Consider the following 19287-nt stretch of genomic DNA (forward strand, 5'->3'; position numbering starts at 1 on the left):
AAAAAGAAAGCATTTAGAGAACTAAAGCAAGTAGGTAGTGATGAGGCATTAAATAAATATAGAAAAGTAAATAAATTCAGTAAAAACCCAATCAAGGCAGCAAAGATTGAGGCAGAGAGAATCATTGCCAGAGAAAGTAAAAATAACCCCAAAATATTCTTTAACTACATAAATAGCAAAAAACTAAAAAATGATAGTGTTGGCCCCCTTAAAAATAGTCTGGGGGAAATGGTGGATGAGGATGAGGAAAAAGCCAATATGCTAAATGATTTTTTTTTCAACCGTATTTACACAAGAAAATCGCATGACAGAAAACATGATCAGTGATAACAAAAATTCTCCATTAAATGTCACTTGCTTAACCCAGCAGGAAGTACGGCGGCGTCTAAAAATCACTAAATTTGACAAATCCCCGGGCCCGGATGGGATATACCCGCGAGTACTGCAGGAGTTTAGTAACGTCATAGATAGACCATTATTTTTAATCTTTAAAGATTCCATAATAACAGGGTCTGTACCACACGACTGGCATATAGCAAATGTGGTGCCAATATTCAAAAAGGGGACAAAAACTGAACTTGGAAATTATAGGCCAGTAAGCTTTACCTCTACTGTGGGTAAAATCCTGGAGGGTTTCCTAAGAGATGCTATGCTAGAGTATCTGAAGAAGAATAACCTCATGACCCAATATCAACATGGGTTTACGAGGGACCGTTCCTGTCAAACTAATCTGATCAGTTTTTATGAGGAGGCAAGTTCTGGACTGGACCAAGGAAATGCAGTGGATGTTGTGTATATGGACTTTTCAAAAGCTTTTGATACGGTTCCACACAAAAGGTTGATACATAAAATGAGAACAATGGGGATAGGAGAAAATATATGTATGTGGGTTAAGAATTGGATCAGTGATAGGAATCAAAGGGTGGTTATTAATGGAAAACACTCAGACTGGGTCTCAGTTAACAGTGGGGTACCACTGGGGTCAGTATTGGGCCCCCTTCTTTTTAACATATTTATTATTGACCTTGTAGGAGGCATACATAGTAATATTTCAATATTTGCAGATGACACTAAACTCTGCAGGGTAATCAATACAGAGGAGGACAATTTTATATTACAGGAGGATCTATGTAAACTAGAAGCTTGGGCTGATAAATGGCAAATGAGCTTTAATGGGGATAAATGTAAGGTAATGCACTTGGGCAGAGGAAATAAAATGTATTATTATATGCTTAATTGTAAAACACTGGGCAAAACTGTAACTGAAAAAGACTTGGGTGTATTGGTGGACGACAAGCTCACTTTTAGTGGCCAGTGTCAGGCAGCTTCTGCAAAGGCAAATAAAATAATGGGATGCATTAAAAGAGGCATAGATGCTCATGAGGAGAACATAATTTTACCTCTTTACAAGTCATTAGTGCGACCACACTTAGAATACTGTGCACAGTTTTGGTCTCCAGTGTATAAGAAAGAAATAGCTGAACTAGAGAGGGTGCAGAGAAGAGCGATCAAGGTTATTAGAGGACTGGGGGGTCTGCAATACCAAGACAGGTTATTACACTTGGGGTTATTTACTGTGGAAAAATGAAGGCTTAGGGGTGATCTTATTACTATGTAGAAGTATATGAGGGGACAGTACAAAGACCTTTCTACTGATCTTTTTACTCTGAGGCCAGAGACGGGGACAAGGAGGCATCTTCTAGGTCTGGAGGAAAGAAGGTTTAATCATAATCACAGACGGGGATTCTTTACTGTAAGAGCAGTGAGACTATGGAACTCTCTGCCGCATGATGTTGTAATGAGTGATTCACTATTAAAATTTAAGAAGGGCATGGATGCCTTTCTTGAAAAGTAGAATATTACAGATTATATATACTAGATTCCTTGATAGGGTGTTGATCCAGGGAACTAGTCTGATTGTCGTATGGAGTCGGGAAGGAATTTTTTTCCCCAATGTGGAGCTTAGTGTTTGCCACACGGTTTTTTTTTTGCCTTCCTCTGGATCAACATGTTAGGCTATGGGTTGAACTAGATGGACTCAGTCTTCCTTCAACCTTAAAACTATGTTACTATGTAGATAAGGTTGTAAAATGATAAAATGACATTTCCCGGTGAATGCATTTGTCACAATTGAAAGCAATACAAAAGTGCAAAAACGCATAAAAAATGCTACTTGTGAACATAGCCCAAGGTATGGAGGAGTATTTTTTTTGGGTTATTTATTTTACCTTATACACAAGTCTTTACCCTGGAAAGGAACTTCCTTAACATATTTCACAGGAAAGCAGTTTCAGTTTCGTTTTTGAACTTTTTATTGTGAGCCCTTAAAAGTGGCTTAATACCTCTGACCACGTTGTTGACAGCAGTGACCTGGGGGTCATAAATGCTTCCTGGGGCGATCCCCATGCTGTCCCCTTGTCATTTGAGCACTGTCACTATCGTTTTGGGCACTTGTTAGGCTTTTAAAAGACTGCCGGGGGTGCCGCCGCAAAAATGCTCGGGTCCCCCATAGACTAACAAAGTGCTCGTTGCTCGGGTCGAGCACCCGAGTATCACGGCGAGCTCGGCCCGAGCTTCGAGCACCCGAGCATTTTAGTGATCGCTCAACACTAGTAATAAACACCGTAAATGGAAAAAAAAAAAAATTCATTTTCGCTGCAATTCCACAAAAAATACTGTAACGAGCAAACAAAAAGTAACATATATCCCAAAATAGCATCAATAAAACATTGTCTCATGCGACAAAAAATAATCCCTCACCCAGCTACATCGTCCAAAAAATAAAAATGTTACGGTTCTCGGAAAATGGCGACACAACTCCAAAATATTTTTTTCAGATTTTTTTTTCCACCACTGAAATAACTTAAAAAACTGGACATGTTTGTTATTGCTATTATCATACTGAAGAGCAAAATAATTTTTACCAGAAAATCTACACTGTGAAAACAATTTCCAAAAGACAATGTCAGAGTTGTGCTTTTTTCACAGTTTCTCCTCACTTTAATTTTTTTTCTCGTTTTCAGAACACTATGTTGTTAAATGAATTGTATCATTTATAGTACAACTCATCCTGCAAAAAATAAGCCCTCATATGTCTATGTGAACTAAAAATATAAAAGATTTGAGGCTCTGGTAATAAGGGGAAAAAAACAAAACACAAAAACGGAAATTGACCCCACTGTGAAGGAGTTAAAAAATTGCTTTCAATTTGGTGGACTTGTCAGTGTAGAAATTCTCTCATTTCCAATTATTACTACTAAAAAAAGACAACTGAGAGGATCACTTACCAGCTGAAAAAGGTATGAACGCTTCTTTCCTTACAAAATTTCCACCAGAATCCAGAAAGTGTTCTGGGTAGAACTCGTCGGCTTTCACAAAGTGATCCTTATCATAAAGAGCAGAGGTCAGAAGTGGTATAACATATGTCCCCTGAAAGAAGTGATATGTACAATGAAACTTAATTAATTCGATTTATCACTCAGGCTATGAGCAAAATGCTGATTACTATATGAAAAATAGGTTTGCTCTACTGTATTGTAGAATGGGTGCTCAGAAGTAAGACGTAGTCTTCGGATAAGTAAAAAACCTTTGGCACTCTAATTGCAAACAAAGAAGGTAACTTTATTCAATCAACCCATGTGAAAACGGCTTAAGCCCAATATTTCGGCTGTATAAGGCCTTTTCCAAAGTATATCTGTGGGAATTGAACCAAAGGGTCTTGCTGTGCGGATCTAGTCGCTCCTTATACAGCCGAAACGTTGGGCTTAATCAGTTTTCACATGGGTAGATTGAATAAAGTTACCTTCTTCTTTTGCAATTAGAATGCAAAAGGTTTTTTTTACTTACGTACAATGCTGTTAACATCATCAGCTGCCAGTCCTGGGAGATATGATATGAGATTCTCCCCATCCATTGCCAAAAAGTACAATTAAACGTGGTAAACCACTTCACAGTTTAATGGGATCCACCAGGCACCTGTGTTATGGGAGAAATCTGACTAAGAACATATTTTACCTATCCTCAAGTTTGGTGATAAATGTGGGACTGTTTGGGGACTCACTCATGTCGGAAAAAGGGTCTCCAGTTCCCTGATTCTTGAAGCTCCATGGATTTCAAACTGAGCAGCATGCATGCTATCCTGTGTAGAGGTATACTCTTACACAAAAAAAGATGGGCAGACAGTTCAAATAAGGCTTACCGTTAAAAAAAAGAAATACTTCTGCTTGGTGTAAAGGAGTTCTCTGGCTCAAGTCCTGACAGTTCATTATCATGTGTCATTTGAAGCCTACTCAGCTCTGGAGGTGTCAAAGAGTGAAGATGAAACGAACTGCAGGGTGGAATACTGCCAAGACAGATGAGTGATGAGGTGAAGAGAATATCTTTTATTTTTTTAACTGCTTTTAGTTTGATTCTAGCAAACTAAAATTACAAAATATTTGGGTTCTGGTGAATCCAAGCTTTTTTATGTGAAATCTCGAATAGACTTAATCATCTTTCATAATTCAATGTCAATGTTGCTTTTAAAAAAAACAAAACATTTGAACGTTGCGTTAGGAAGTAAGAAAGTCCAAACACAATTACGAGCATGATGTACAGTAGGGAAAAAAAGTATTTAGTCAGCCACCAATTGTGCAAGTTCTCCCACTTAAAAAGATGAGAGAGGCCTGTAATTGACATCATAGGTAGACCTCAACTATGAGAGACAAAATGAGAAAACATCCTGAAAATCACATTGTCTGCTTTGGAAATATTTTTTTTTCAAATTTTGGTGGAAAATAAGTATTTGGTCAATTAAAAAAGTTCATCTCAATACTTTGCTATATATCCTTTGTTGGCAATGACAGAGGTCAAACATTTTCTGTAAGTCTTCACAAAGTTGGCACACACTGTAGCTGATATGTTGGCCCATTCCTCCACGCAGATCTCCTCTAGAGCAGTGATGTTTTGGGGCTGTCACTGGGCAACACAGACTTTTAACGCCCTCCAATGGTTTTCTATAGGGTTTAGATCTGGAGACTGGCTAGGCACTCCAGGACCTGGAGATGCTTCTTACAAAGCCACTCCTTCGTTGCCCTGGCGGTGTGCTTGAGATCATTGTCATGCTGAAAGACACAGCCACGTTTCATCTTCAGTGCCCTTGCTGATGGAAGGAGGTTTGCACTCAAAATCTCACAATACATGGCCCCATTCATTCTTTCATGTACACGGATCAGTTGTCCTTGTCCCTTGGCAGAGAAACAGCCCCAATGTATGATGTTGCCACCCCCATGCTTCACAGTAGGTATGGTGTTCTTTGGATGCAACTCAGCATTCTTTCTCTTCCACACAGTTCTACTTTGGTTTCATTTGACCATAGACAACCATATGGTAAAAAACCCCTAAAAAATAGCATTTAATGGTAAACTCTAAAAGGGACTGTAGGCAATCCATAGACAAACAACAAAGATAATCATAATATTAGGACATCAAAAATACACCAAAAAAGGTGGGAATACAGATTAATTCTGTCCCTATTCTGTCCCTAATTTCTTTCCCTTCCTAGCAGCAGAGGTTGGCACCCTAATTTGTACTTCGTGGCGCCCCGCTCAGACTTTTAACTCCCTCCAATGGTTTTCTATAGGGTTTAGATCTGGAGACTGGCTAGGCACTCCAGGACCTGGAGATGCTTCTTACAAAGCCACTCCTTCGTTGCCCTGGCGGTGTGCTTGAGATCATTGTCATGCTGAAAGACACAGCCACGTTTCATCTTCAGTGCCCTTGCTGATGGAAGGAGGTTTGCACTCAAAATCTCACAATACATGGCCCCATTCATTCTTTCATGTACACGGATTTAATTAAAGCTATTTTTTAGGGGGCTTTTACCATATGGTTGTCTTTGTTTATTTGGCCCCTTTTTTGATATTTTTTCTAGGTGTCTAATTTCATTTGACCATATTACATTTTCCCAATACTCTTCTGGATCATCCCAATGCTCTCTAGCAAACTTCAGATGGGCCCGGACATGTAATGGCTTAAGCAGGGGGACACATCTGGCACTGCAGGATCTGAGTCCCTGGCAGCGTAGTGTTGCTGATGGTAGCCTGTGTAACGTTGGTCCCAGCTCTCTGCAAGTCATTCACTAGGTCCCCCGTGTGGTTTTGGGATTTTTGCTCACCGTTCTTGAGATCATTTTGACCCCACGGGGTGAGATCTTGTGTGGAGCCCCAGTTCAAGGGAGATTATCAGTGGTATGTCCTCCATTTTCTAATTATTGTTCCCTAGTTGATTTCTTCACACCAAGCTGCTTGCCTGTTGCAGATTCAGTCTTCCCAGCCTGGTGCAGGGCTACAATTTTGTTTCTGGTGTCCTTCGACAGCTCTTTGGTCTTCACCATAGTGGAGTTTGGAGTGTGACTTTTTGAGGTTGCGGACTGATGTCTTTCATGCTGATAACAAGTTCAAACAGGTGCCAGTACTACCGGTAATGAGTGGAGGACAGAGGAGCCTCTTAAAGAAGAAGTTACAGGTCTGTGAGAGCCAGAAATCTTGCTTGTTTGTAATTGAACAAATGCTTATTTTCCACCAAATTTTGAAAAAAATTTCTTTCCAAATCAGGCAATGTGATTTTCAGGATTTGTTTTCTCATTTCGTTTCTCATAGTTGAGGTCTACCTATGATGTCAGTTACAGGCCTCTCTCATCTTTTTAAGTGGGAGAACTTGCACAATTGGTGGCTGACTAAATACTTTTTGTCCCACTGTAAATGCTTTTAATAAATAATCCTGAGACGTTCCAAACAAGAGTCCAAATAAAGTGCATGAGCCAGTGGCAACGAGCTGCCGCCCCAGGGAATAACCTATATGAACTATGTACAGTGAGTTAAATCAATGTGCAACAATACGACAGTTCCTCATGACCGATGTCTGAGCTTACCCATGTAGGGTGGTTCTTCCAGGATTGAATTATGTTTGAACTTTGTTCCCTATGCAATGTACAGAGATATTTATCTAATGAATTGTTCTTGTTCTTTATACGGTATTGACATTGAATTGTGATATTATCTCTGCAGTGATTTTACAACTTTGCCATATGACTACGGATGAGTGAACGTGTTCGCCACTGCTCGGTACTCGCCCGAGCATCACTGTGCTCGACGAGCTCGGCGAGTATTTCCGGGTTGCTCGGGTGGGAACTTGGGTCCCCTCCTTGCACTCTTTAGAGAGCCAATGAACATGCAGGGATTGCCTGCTATGCACTGTAATGCCGTAGCCATGTTGGTTGTGGGCATTACAGTGATTGGCTGGCCGCACAGCATCATCAGGTGTTTATAAGACCGGGTGCCAGCCATGCTCATCACAGTCTACTCCGGAAACAGGCAGGGTAGGGAGAGCTGCTGCTACATCAGGGAGAGATTTGCTTGCTTATAGTTAGTATAGGTATTCCACAACATATATCTATAGCCATCTGAACTAACAGTCCTTATGAGGTCTAATCCAACTGCATATAATCAGTGCTAGGCAGGCAGTGTATGTGGCAGACTGCAGTGTATGATACAGCACAAGAGGGTCTGCTGCTGCTGTAATAATTACAGATATTTCTAGCCATAGCCCCAGATTTCAGGGGCAAAGGCAATTTTTTTTAATCTTAATCCTGGTTATTTTCTTTAAAAGCAATCCAGAGTACACCATTTTTCTGCTATATTTGCTTGTTCTCACTGCAGAATAAAGCCAGATCTGTTCCATATTTCAGCGATAAAAATCCAGAAATTTGATCTGAACGTAAAAAATATTGGCTTCCTTTTCCATTCTTTTGCAGTGTGTCGGTGAAGCTATTCACACTAGGTCTTTGTGTAGAATAATATTAGTAAATTACAGGCCTACAATTTAAAGCCATGGTTCTCTGTCAGACATATCACCTATAAGACTGTTCAAAACTCAGCCATTTCTTTCATTTTCATTCTGTTGCAGTGTGTTGGTTAAGCTTGTCACGCTAGGTCTCTGTGTAAAATAATATTAGTAAATTACAGGCCTGCTATTTAAAATCATGGTTCTCTGTCAGACGTATCACATATAACTGCATTTCAAAATTAGCCATTTCTCGTGAATATGGAAACGTGGAAAATATTGTCCTCCATTTAAAATGGAGAAGGTGCGTGGCAAGGGACGGGGCAGTGGACGTGATGGTGATGGTGCATGCAGAGGCCGAGGACATGGCCGTGGGCAAGGTGAAATTGTGCCACAACAAACCCACAGCTTGTCGCTCGACCTTCCTGTCCCAATTACTAGGGAACTGCAGAACACCACTATTGAACACAGAGCAGTGTAAAAAGGTTATTGGTTGGATAGCAGATAATGCTTCCAGTCACTTAGCCACCACCACCTCTACCCTGTCTTCTACACGGTCAAGTCTCAGTAACCGTGAGTTTGGACTGCATATTCCTCACACTGATCCTCCTTCCTCCCACCATGCCGAGTGCCCAGAGACAACTGATCCTACACTTGGACACTCAGAAGAGCTATTCACTATTCCATTTGTAGACTTGGGCCTCTCGCCCAGCCAGCTTCAAGCGATGCCCAAATAATGGAGCAGCCACGACGGTCACACGAAGGCGACAGTGGTTAAGTGCAATTACTGTCAGAAGAGGTGGATGATGATGATGAGACACAATTGCCAGAAAGTCAGGAGGAGGACCAGGGTGCAGAAGTGGAAGATGAGATGATGGATGATACAGTAACTGATCCAACCTGGCATGGGGACATACAGAGCGAGGACAGCAGCTCACAGGGGGAGGGAGGTGTAGCACCACAACAAGCAGGAAGAAGCAGTGTGGTTGCTGCAGACACAAGGCAGGAAAGCGTACCTCGTAACGCCAACACGACGGAAGTTGCCGGTACAACTGTTAGGTCTTCCCCAGTCTTATCTTCAGATAACCCCAAAAAGGCAATTTGCACCATCTGCCAGGCCAGCATCAGCAGGGGTAGCAAAACTAGCAGCCTGACCACCACCAGCATGATCAAGCACATGGCAGCAAAGCACCCGACTAAAGGGCCGAACCCCAGAGTCCAGCAACAGTGTCTGCGGGTGACACCACTTCTTCTTCCTCTGTTGTGCGTGCATGTCAATCCCCTGTCCATGGCGCATGCCAAGATGCCTCCCGCCCTGCACCTGTCGTTGCACACTCTCAAGTAGCACCATCAGCAAGCACATCCATGTCCTTGTCCCAGCGCAGCGTTCAGTTGTCCATACCTCAGTCCCTGGAACGCAAGCGCAAATATGCAGCAAACGCCCCACAGACCTCACTACTAATTTCACACATTTCGCGACTGCTTGCTCTTGAAATGTTGCCTTTTAGGCTCATGGAGAAGGAAGCTTTCCACAACCTGATGGCAGAGGCCTTCCCTTGGTACTCGATGCCCAGCCGCCACTATTTATCCCAGTGTGCCGTCCCCACACATTTCGCGAATGCTTGTGCTTGAAATGTTGCCTTTTAGACTCGTGGAAACTGAAGATTACCGCATCCTGATGGCATCGGCCGTCCCTCGGTACTCGGTCCCCAGCCACCATTATTACTCCTGGTGTGCCATCCCCGCATTACACGAGCACGTGTCCCACAATATTAGACATGCCCTCAACAACACAGTTACTGGGAAAGTCCACCTAACTACAGATACAAGGACAAGTGCTTGTGAGAAGGGATGGTACATCTCGCTGACGGCACACTGGGATAATATGGTCGAAGCTGGGACCCAGTTGGACCTTCGGACGGAACACATCCTCCCGACAATGAGGATTGCGGGCCCTAGGTTAATCAGGGTTGCCAACACATTCTACAGCTGCACCTTCTTCTCTTCAGTATCCATCTTGGCCAAGCAGCAGCAGGCTGTGCTGAAGCTAATATGCTTGGGTGATAAACCACACAACACTGAACAGTTATGGACAGCTATGAAAGAGCAGGCAGATCTGTGGCTGACACCGCTGACCCTACAACCAGGCATGGTTATGTGTGACAATGGCCAGAACCTCTTGGCGGCTCTGAGGCGAGGCGAGCTCACACACGTACCATGCCTTGCCCATGTGCTTAACCTCGTGGTTCAGCGATTTCTCAAAACCTACCCGGATCTGCTGGATCTGCTTGTCAAAGTACGCCGCCTGTGTGCCAATTTTAGAAAGTCAGCTACATCGTTTGCCGCCCTTGCCGTATTTCAGCAGCGTTTGCAGCTTCCAGCTCACCGACTGATCTGCAATGTCCTTGGAAGCTTACATTGCAGATGTTGGGAAGGTTTTGTGAGCAGAAGAGGCAGTTGTTGACTACCAGCATCAACAAGGCCGTCATTCAGTTCAGACTCCACAAAAAAGACCTCAGGAGTGGACATGGATGTCAGACATATATACCATCCTCCAAAACTTTGAGGACTCCACCAAGATGGTGAGCAGCGATGACGCCATAATTAACATCATCATCCTGCTTCTCTGTCTTCTGAAACTCTCTGCTCACAATTAAAGAGGATGCATTGCAGGCAGAGCACAATGAGATGGAGCAAGGAACCATACAGGGTGATTACACACAGGCCAGCCTCATCTCATCCCAACATGGATTAGGTGACAATGAGGAGGAGGAAGAACAGAAGGTAGTTTCCTGCGCTATAGAGGGTACTACCTGCACAACTGTCATACCGTCTGTTCAGCATGGATGGCCTGAGGACAGGGAGGAGTAGGATGAGGAGGAGAGCATGGTCAGTCGTCCTCTTGGTGAGGACACGGAAGTCTTGCCTATTTGCAGTCTGGCACACATGGCGGAGTTTGTTATGCTGCATTTTCTGTGACCCTCTCATTGTCCAAAGTTTCGGTGACAGTCATTATTGGTTGGTGACACTTCTAGACCCACATTACATGGAGAACTTTCTATCTCGTATTCCCAAGCAGGACAGGCCTAATAAAATGGGGCAGTATGAGAAGGCCTTTGTAGTGGAGTTATTTAAAAAATTCCCATCTGAAAACGCTGGCGGCAGAGGTCACAGTTCATTGGACAACCAAGGAGTACAAGCGAGAGAGACACAAATGCAGTCCAGCAGAGGCAGGGGAACACTGTCAAAGTTCTGGGACAGTTTTCTCAGACCCTCCCATCTCACAAGCTCTAATGCGTGGGGTACTCTCTCAAGGAAGGAAAAGTTTTGCAAGATGTTGAGGGAGTACCTTGCCAACCGTAGCAACGTCCTCCGTGATTCCTCTGTGCCTTATAATTATTGGGTATTCAAGCTGGACACGTGGCATGAACTGGCTCTCTATGCCTTGGAGGTCCTGGCCTGCCCTGCTGCTACCGTTTTGTCAGAGCGGGTTTTTAGTGCTGCCGGTGGAATTATAACTGATAGGTGCATCTGCCTGACAGCTGAAAATGCTGACAGGCTGGCTCTTATAAAAATGAACAAGGGCTGGATTGGGCCAGACTTCTCAACCCCATTGAATGATAGCAATGTAACATAAACTCAAATACAGTGTCTTTTTTTTGGGAGGTCTAACTCTATCCCCATGCACCTCCATCTTCACAACCAGACAAGGGTATATGCTTCCTGATTTTCTCTATTTGCTCTTGTTCTCCTCCTTCTCCGCATCCTCATCCTCCACCACCATATCACTACCATATGTACCATATTAACATATCTACGTCTCTTGCAAGGGGCATTGGAGTTCCTCCAGTTTTTTGGCAGCCGTTGCATTCACTGTATAGGCAATCAGTATGGGAGACCCGCTTCCTAATAGTGGGAACATTGTTTTCAGGAGGTCCTCCAACCTCTACGGCTCTTGCAAACGGCATTGAAGTTCCTCCAAATTTTTGGCAGCTCTTGCAGTCACAAAATGGGTATTACCACTATAGGAGACCTGCTCCTTTATAATGGGAACATTTTTTTTACTGAGACTTTCCTCTATGTCTCTTCAAAGGGGTATTGGGTTGCGTACAAATTTTTGGCAGCCCTTGCAGTCATTGCATATGCAATAACAGTATAGGAGACCCACTCGTTAATAATGGAAATAACAAAGCATAGCCGGCTGATGGCTCTCTAACAATAGCGAGGGCTGACTGCAGGCCCTTTAAGAATAGTAAGAGCCGACTGATGACCCTATAAAAGTAGGCTTTGTAACTTTCAGAATCCCTCCATCATAAATGAAACAGAATGTGTCTGATGATGTGTCGCACACCACATGACCAGATAAGGTTGTAAAATGTTAAAATTACATTTCCTGGTGAATGCATTTGTCTGAAAAAATAACATAAAAATAAATAAATAAAAACACAGTAGGGTCTTTGTTTAGTATAAAAACCAGACTCTCCAATGTAATCTCAATGTAATCACAATGTTCAGCTCCTGCACCTCCTCCTCCAGTTTGGCCTCCATCACCGAAATGACATCAGTCACAAGCTGAAAGCACTGCAGCACTGACTTGGCCAAGTGGCAACAGGCTGTGCTGAAGATAACATGCTTAATTCTTAGGTGACAAACCACCCAGCGCTGCAGAGTTGTTGAAAACTTTAACACAGCAGCCTGATCTGTGGCTTTCACCGCTGAACATACAGCCAGGCATGGTTGTGTGTGTCAATGGGTGGAACCTGGTGATGGAAAAATGACAGCCGGAGAATATACGGTTTCCCTCTATGCCAGTCCTTTCACCAAGCTAAAGAATATGGCTGTCGTGAAATACAACTCCCACTGAGAAGCAGTTTCAAACTGAAAATATTGTGTCCACCAGAGGATTTGATTCTGAGGACTCACCTTTCTCCTCCATTCAAGAGCCCCATAGCTGCTGCAAAGTTTGCGCTATCATGAACTCTCCTGATGGAGAAGCCAGGGCCCACCCGAGGATTCTCAGTTGGGCCAGTCCAACACTGCCGAGAAGCTGTCCTGGCTAAGAAAAGTTTGTGGGAAGGCTCCCGGACACTCTATGGCTGCTTTTTTACTGATGTGGAAACCCACGCAAACACGGGGAGAGCATACAAAGTCTTTGCAGATGTTGTCCTTGCTGGGATTTGAACCCAGGATTCCAGCACTGTAAGGCTTCAGTGCTAACCACTAAGCCAATGTGCCCTCTGATATCTAACAGGCTGGACAAACTTGCACCTACTTCCACGCTATCTTCAGCTCCTCTGTGAGAATCAAATGTATTTGGGCAGCCACTCAGTCTACCAAATAAAATTCCTGAGAGGGAAATTGGGGATGGCTTCACTACTGGTACTGGGGGCATTGTTAATACCATGGCGTCGTACCATAGTTCACTGGAAATATTCCAGGCTGGTAGGAGGCAAGCAGATTCCCACAGAAAAGTACCAGCAGTAATGTTCAGGGACCCTTGCTTGTGGAAGTCGGAGATGATACCGGGAGAAATAGTGGCGGCTGGGGACCAAGTATGGACACCCAGCCGCCGACATGAGGTTGTAGATAGCTTCCTCCTCCATGAACCTAAAAGGCCACCTTTCAAGTGCAAGCAGCTGCCCAGAAATCTGTCATTTTACTATTGCGGCCAGTGGATGGCTGGCTGCATGCTTGCGCTTGCATTCCAAGTAACAGAAAACTAAGAAGATGGTGGCCTCTATCATCATCATGGCCTCCCCTCGGCACTATGAACTCTCCTGATAGAGAAGCCAGGGCCCACCGGAGGAGTCTCCGGTTCTCTGGTGGGTCCGTCCAACCCTGCCGAGAAGCAGCCATGGCTAAGAAAAGTGTGTGGGAAGGTTCCCGGACACTCTATGGCTGCTTTTTTAATGTGTATTGGACGTGCTTATGCATGTTGTCTCTCTAACCGCATTGCAGATCAGGCCATTGCTCAACTCTGTAGTCATGAAATTAAAGGACAAAGAAAGATGTTTGTGTGGCGAAGCACCACCAACAAGTGTGAGCGTGATGTTGGAATGCCTATGCGACAAGCTGCATTAGAGGACTTCCTGAGAGAAATGACACCCAAAGTAGATACTGTTTCCCTCTATGCCTGTCCTTTCACCAAGCTAAAGAATATGGCTGTTGTGAAATACAACTCTCACTGAGAGTTGTAGACAGGTGGTAGACAGCTTCCGCCTCCAAGAGCCTTAAAGGCCAAATTTCAAGTTCAAGCAGCAGTCCAAAAATCTGGCAGTTTAATATTGTCACCTGTGGGAGGGTGGCTGGCTACATACTAGCGCTTGCTTTCCAACAAGCATTGCACTGGGACAAGGACGTGGACGGTGATTGCTGCAAGTCTGCAATGACAGGTGCATGGCGGGAAGCATCTTCGCATGCGCCAAGGATCACTTATGATGGGCACAGCTTTAGGCAGTGACCTGGGAGTCACAGATGCTTCCAGAGGTCTTCCCCATGCTGTTCCCATGTTTTTTCAGCACTGTATGCATGTGTCTGATGACGTTTCACACACCACATGGCTAGATAAGGTTGTAAAATGTTAAAATGACATTTCCCAGTGAATGCATTTGTCTTGGTTGAAAGCCATGCAAAAGTGCAAAAATGCATCAAAAACACTACGTGTGAACATAGCCCAAGGTGTGGAGGAGCATTTTTGTTTTTGGTTATTAATTTTGCCTTATATGCAAGTCATTACCCTGGAAAGGATGTTCTTTAACATGTTTCCCAGAAAAATCCATTTTGGTTTCGTTTTTGCATGTTTTTTTGTGAGTCTGTAAAAGTGGCGTAATACCTCTGACAACGTTGTTGACAGCAGTGACCTGGGAGTCAGAAATGCTTCCAGGGGTCTTCTCCATGCTGTTCCCATGTCATTTGAGCACTGTTCCCATCGATTTGGGCAAATTTTAGGCCCTCTGCAGACCACCGGGGGAGCCGCCGGAAAAATGCTCGAGTTCCCCTTAAACGTACATTGGGCTCGTTACTCGGTCCGAGCACTCGAGCATTCTAATTTGCTTGACTCGAACAACGAGTACCCGAGCATTTTAGTGCCGCTCATCACTACATATCACTCCTTTCTAAAGTTTGTCCCTTTGGTATTCTATAAAGTATTTATTTCTTAACAGTAAGGTTTACTTGCATTTTTACCAGTCTGCTTTTCTGTAAAGGTATAAATTTGTATTGGGAGATAAGTTATCCATATCATGCAATCAAAACTCAAAATGTGTTCACAAATAAAACAATTAAATAACAGTAATTATTTTTACTGTTTAAAAAAAGTAAACAGTTTAAAAGCTGTTCAAAAAAATAATATAGAGCATCACCATAATTTAAAATGACTCATAGAAATTGAGTGTTGAATTAGGAGGCTTTTTTTGAATTCATATTTTATTGCATTATTTTGAAACTGAATAAAGTCACTATAAAAAAAAGAGAAAAAATCCTACACGCATACATCATCCCCTTATATCTAAATTTTGATTGTAATATATTTTATACAGTGCAGCTCGCCATTATTGGCACCCCTTCATTTTTTTCATAGACATCAGAAATAAATGGAAATGTACCAAATTTATATCCTCAGGATATTTTTATTAGTGGTCCACAGTAATACAACAATAAAACATTGTTTTTTAAATTCCATGTTGCAATTTCAAAGAAGAAACAGAATGAACAGCATGTGCAGCAATAAAGGCACCCTTAATTAATACTTGGTTACACACCCTTTGGCATTGCTGACAGCCTCCAAATGTTTCATGTAGCCATATATAAGCTTCTTGCACTTCTCAACTGGAATTATCTCCCACTCTTCCTTTGCAGTTTGTTTAAGCTCTTGAATGTTTGCAGGGTTCTTTTTCCCAATGTCAGATTTCAGCTCACCCCAAAGATTTCAAATGGGATTGAAGTCAGGACTCATTGCTGGCTATTTTAAATCAGTCCATTTTTAATTTTTCATCCATTCCTGTGTACTTTTGGGTGTGTGCTTTGAGTCATTGTCTTGTTGGGGGACCCATGATCTTCGACTCAACTCAAGTTTTCTTACACTGGCAAGGACATTTTGCTCTAAAATCTCTTGAGATTTATCGGATTTCATGATTCCTGTGAAATGGACAAGGCCTCCATTACCACATGCAGCAATGCAACCCCACAGCATTATGGATCCTCCAACATGCTTAACTGTTGGTAAGGTGTTCTTTTCCTAATAAGCTTCATTGCACCTTCTGTAAACATACTGTTGCTCTCCATTGCCAAAAAGCTTTATTTTTGTTTCATCTATCCACGGAACATTTTCCCAGAAGGATTGTGGTTTGTCAAGGTACTTTTTGGCAAAAATCAGTCATTCCTTTTTAGATATTTTCTTCAGCAATGGTTTCTTCCTTGGCCTTTGCCCATAAAGCTCTGCTTGGTTTAGTGTGCGGCATATGGTACTTGTTCAAACCATGACCCAAGACTCTTCCAGGTTGAACTTCAGGTCTTTGGATCTTTTCCACTATTTGCACCAACCTTCGAAGACATCTCTTGTCAATTTTCCTCTTTCCCCCACGTGCAGGGAGGTTCTTGACAGGTCAATGTTGGCAAATGTCTTAATAACATAGCGCACTGTTGAAACTGGGATATCAAGGTCTTTGGAGATGGCCACATAGCCTTTGGAAGTCTTGTGTTTACTAATAATATCAGTTCTGATGTCCTCAGGCAGCTCCTTTGTCTTTGCCATTGTGACAAAGGAACAGGGCCTACCATGTGGCTTTTAAAAAGACTGATGTCATTGGCTAATTCATGTCACATGGGCACTGACAATTAATCACAGGAAAATCCCTTTTGTGATTGACTACAGGCAAGTTAAAATATATTTCCATACTATATGATTGTAAAGGGTACCAATACCAGTGACACAGCAAGCTTTAGGTTTTTCTTTTTTTCCCTCCCATTGTTTTTTGTTTTAAATTATTGTTTATCATTTGCTCCTTTGTATTTAACATGAGTGCTCTATACAAAAAAACTGTTTCACTTGATTATTTTTTTTAGGGGTTATTCTACATTATCTACTTAAACGTCATGAGTGCCAATAATAATGAGCAGGACTATAAATACTGTAGTGTACAGTACAAGCGATTAAATAGGTTAAAATCTCCTAAAGGGTAAAAAAAAATCAAGAAAAACATGACAATTTTTTTTTTAAAAATCCCAAAATGTAAAACTTTAAATCAATCCCATTTCTAGTTATTTAAAAAAAAAACTAAGACATAAAAAAATGCTATTAATGCATCCATAGCTGTCCGAACTAAAACAATTTTAGAATATTTTTTCAGAGAGCAAAATGTTGAAAAGATAAAAATTTAATTGAAGAATTGCGATTTTTTTCTCCTTCAGAAAAAGTGATCAAATTTAAAATGTACCCTAAAAGGTTCCAATAAAACCTTCTGCATGCTCCTAAAACACAAAACCTAACACAACTCTATTGTCCGAAAAATATACAGTAAGTTAGGGGATCTGCACAAGATGTCTTAATTCTGAAGGCCGAAAGAATTAACCTACAGGGGTATATGCACACATTGTCTTTTTCAGGAGATTTATGCCTGAGAGTAGCCTGAAAAAGTGCTGCAAAACAACAGCATAAAATGATTACAATCCACAGCAATGTGAAAAACTAAGTTCAGGTTCAGTAACCGGGATGACGCTAGTGCGGTTTCGAGTACCGCTCTGTGTATAGACAAAGGTGGCTTGAACTACATCCCCGGCACTGACTAACAGCCAGCCCATATACAAAGCTGCAGTCAGTCAGACTCTGGGTGTGGTTGCGCTATACTAAGAGCGGTTACGGAACCCATGCTGGTTCTGCCCCATGACTAAAACCCTAAGGTTATCGGGAGGAATAAAGTTTTTTCAGAACTCTATTACCCTGCAGATTAACCAAACATCTGCAGGTTAATAGCGTTTTCTTGTGACAGATTCCCTTTTATGCTACTCATGATGATAAACAGTAGAAGAAATGCAAAAAAATTAAGGTAGAATTGTTGTAATAAAAACCATCAATATATTACATGTATCCCAAAAAGTTTCCATTGAAAAATAAAAATCATCACACAAAAACAATCTGTAAAACAGGTGAATTGCTAGAAATAATAAAGAGTTACGACTTTTGGGAAAAAAAAGAGAAACAAATGCTTGGTCCTTTTGACCCAAATATGTGAAGAGCAGTTTTGTGACTGTAAGTTTATCCTGTTGCTTTAGTGTATGGGTTTAACTCTGAAGAGTAATGGGCAGTATGGGCCTATATGTTCTATGGCCACTGAATATGACCATGTTCAAGTAGCCTTGTTTTACATGCCAAGGTAGAGCACACGTGTTCCCAAAAAAACAAGAAGACTAATAAACCTCTATATCTATTATTCTTACTTTAGGTATTCGATATCCTCTAAAATTGACATCTTGAGTGGTAGCGTGGGGCACATTGGTTGGAACAATGTTTCCAAAACGTTGAATCTCATGGATGACGGCATCAGTATATGGCATGTCTTTACGATGACTAACTTGGGGTTCGGCCAAACCAATAACTCTCTCAATTTCACTTTGGACCTTTTCTATTTCACAAGTTTAAAAGAAACATGAAATCATATGTTAAAATAGTATTTATTAAACAGTTTTTTCATCATGTTTTTCATCTGTTTTTCATCTGTAATCAGTTTACGTTGCAGATACTGCCTGTGAGCGGCACTATCATTGGCCGCTCACAGGCATCATGTGACCTCTGGCTGCAGCCGGCTCTGATATCTGCTGACGTTTTGGGCGGTGTTCGAGTCGTTCGACGAACGCGAACGATTTGCAAAAAATTCGGCTGTTCGAGGTTATGTTCGATAACTGTTCGTGCACCAAAAGCGTGTCCTGCATGTCTGGCGCTATTTAGAGCACCAATCATGCAGGGATTGTCTGCCACTCACTGTAATGCCACAGGCATGGTGGTTGTGGCATTACAGTGGTTGCCCAAATCGATGGGAACAGTGCTCACAGTGAAACATGAAAAGCCGGCAATTCAGCAGCGGCATACACCGATACCCGACAATTTAGAACAGAAAGAATAGAGTATCACACATAGATTACATAGATAGAAACATGTCAGTCACATATATAAGAAGTACAGTGACAGTGTTGCTTACTGTACTTGTCGTTTAGTGTTAAAGGATTTATTAAAAAAAATATTAGTGTTTTCATGCACCGTCTCTTTAAAAAAGCCGGCCGGCAATTCAGGATCGGTACCCGACAATTTATAACAGAAAGAATAGAGCATCACACATAGATTAGATAGATAGAAACATGTCAGTCACATATATAACAAGTACAGTGATAGTGTTGATTACTGTACTTGTCATTTAGTGTTAAAATAAAGGATTTATTAAAAAAAAAATTGGCTTGGGTTCCCTGTAATTTTAG

The 19287-nt window shown here is 42.1% G+C and overlaps 1 protein-coding gene across 2 annotated transcripts in view; it reads right to left on the reverse strand.

Moving 5' to 3' along the window:
- LOC141258810 (cytochrome P450 2C5-like) overlaps positions 1–19287 on the reverse strand; it is a 63231-nt gene that overhangs the window by 22082 nt on the left and 21862 nt on the right. For both annotated transcript variants that reach the window (XM_073673956.1, XM_073673957.1), the window contains exons 8-9: positions 18256–18440; positions 3288–3429 (exon numbers count right to left, since the gene is read on the reverse strand). In XM_073673956.1, coding sequence (XP_073530057.1) covers positions 3288–3429; positions 18256–18440 — 327 coding nt within the window. The remainder of the gene's footprint in view (positions 1–3287; positions 3430–18255; positions 18441–19287) is intronic.

Source organism: Phyllobates terribilis, unplaced genomic scaffold (assembly GCF_046119375.1).
Source record: "Phyllobates terribilis strain yellow unplaced genomic scaffold, ASM4611937v1 Scaffold_3__8_contigs__length_932513732, whole genome shotgun sequence".
Lineage (NCBI taxonomy): Eukaryota > Metazoa > Chordata > Amphibia > Anura > Dendrobatidae > Phyllobates > Phyllobates terribilis.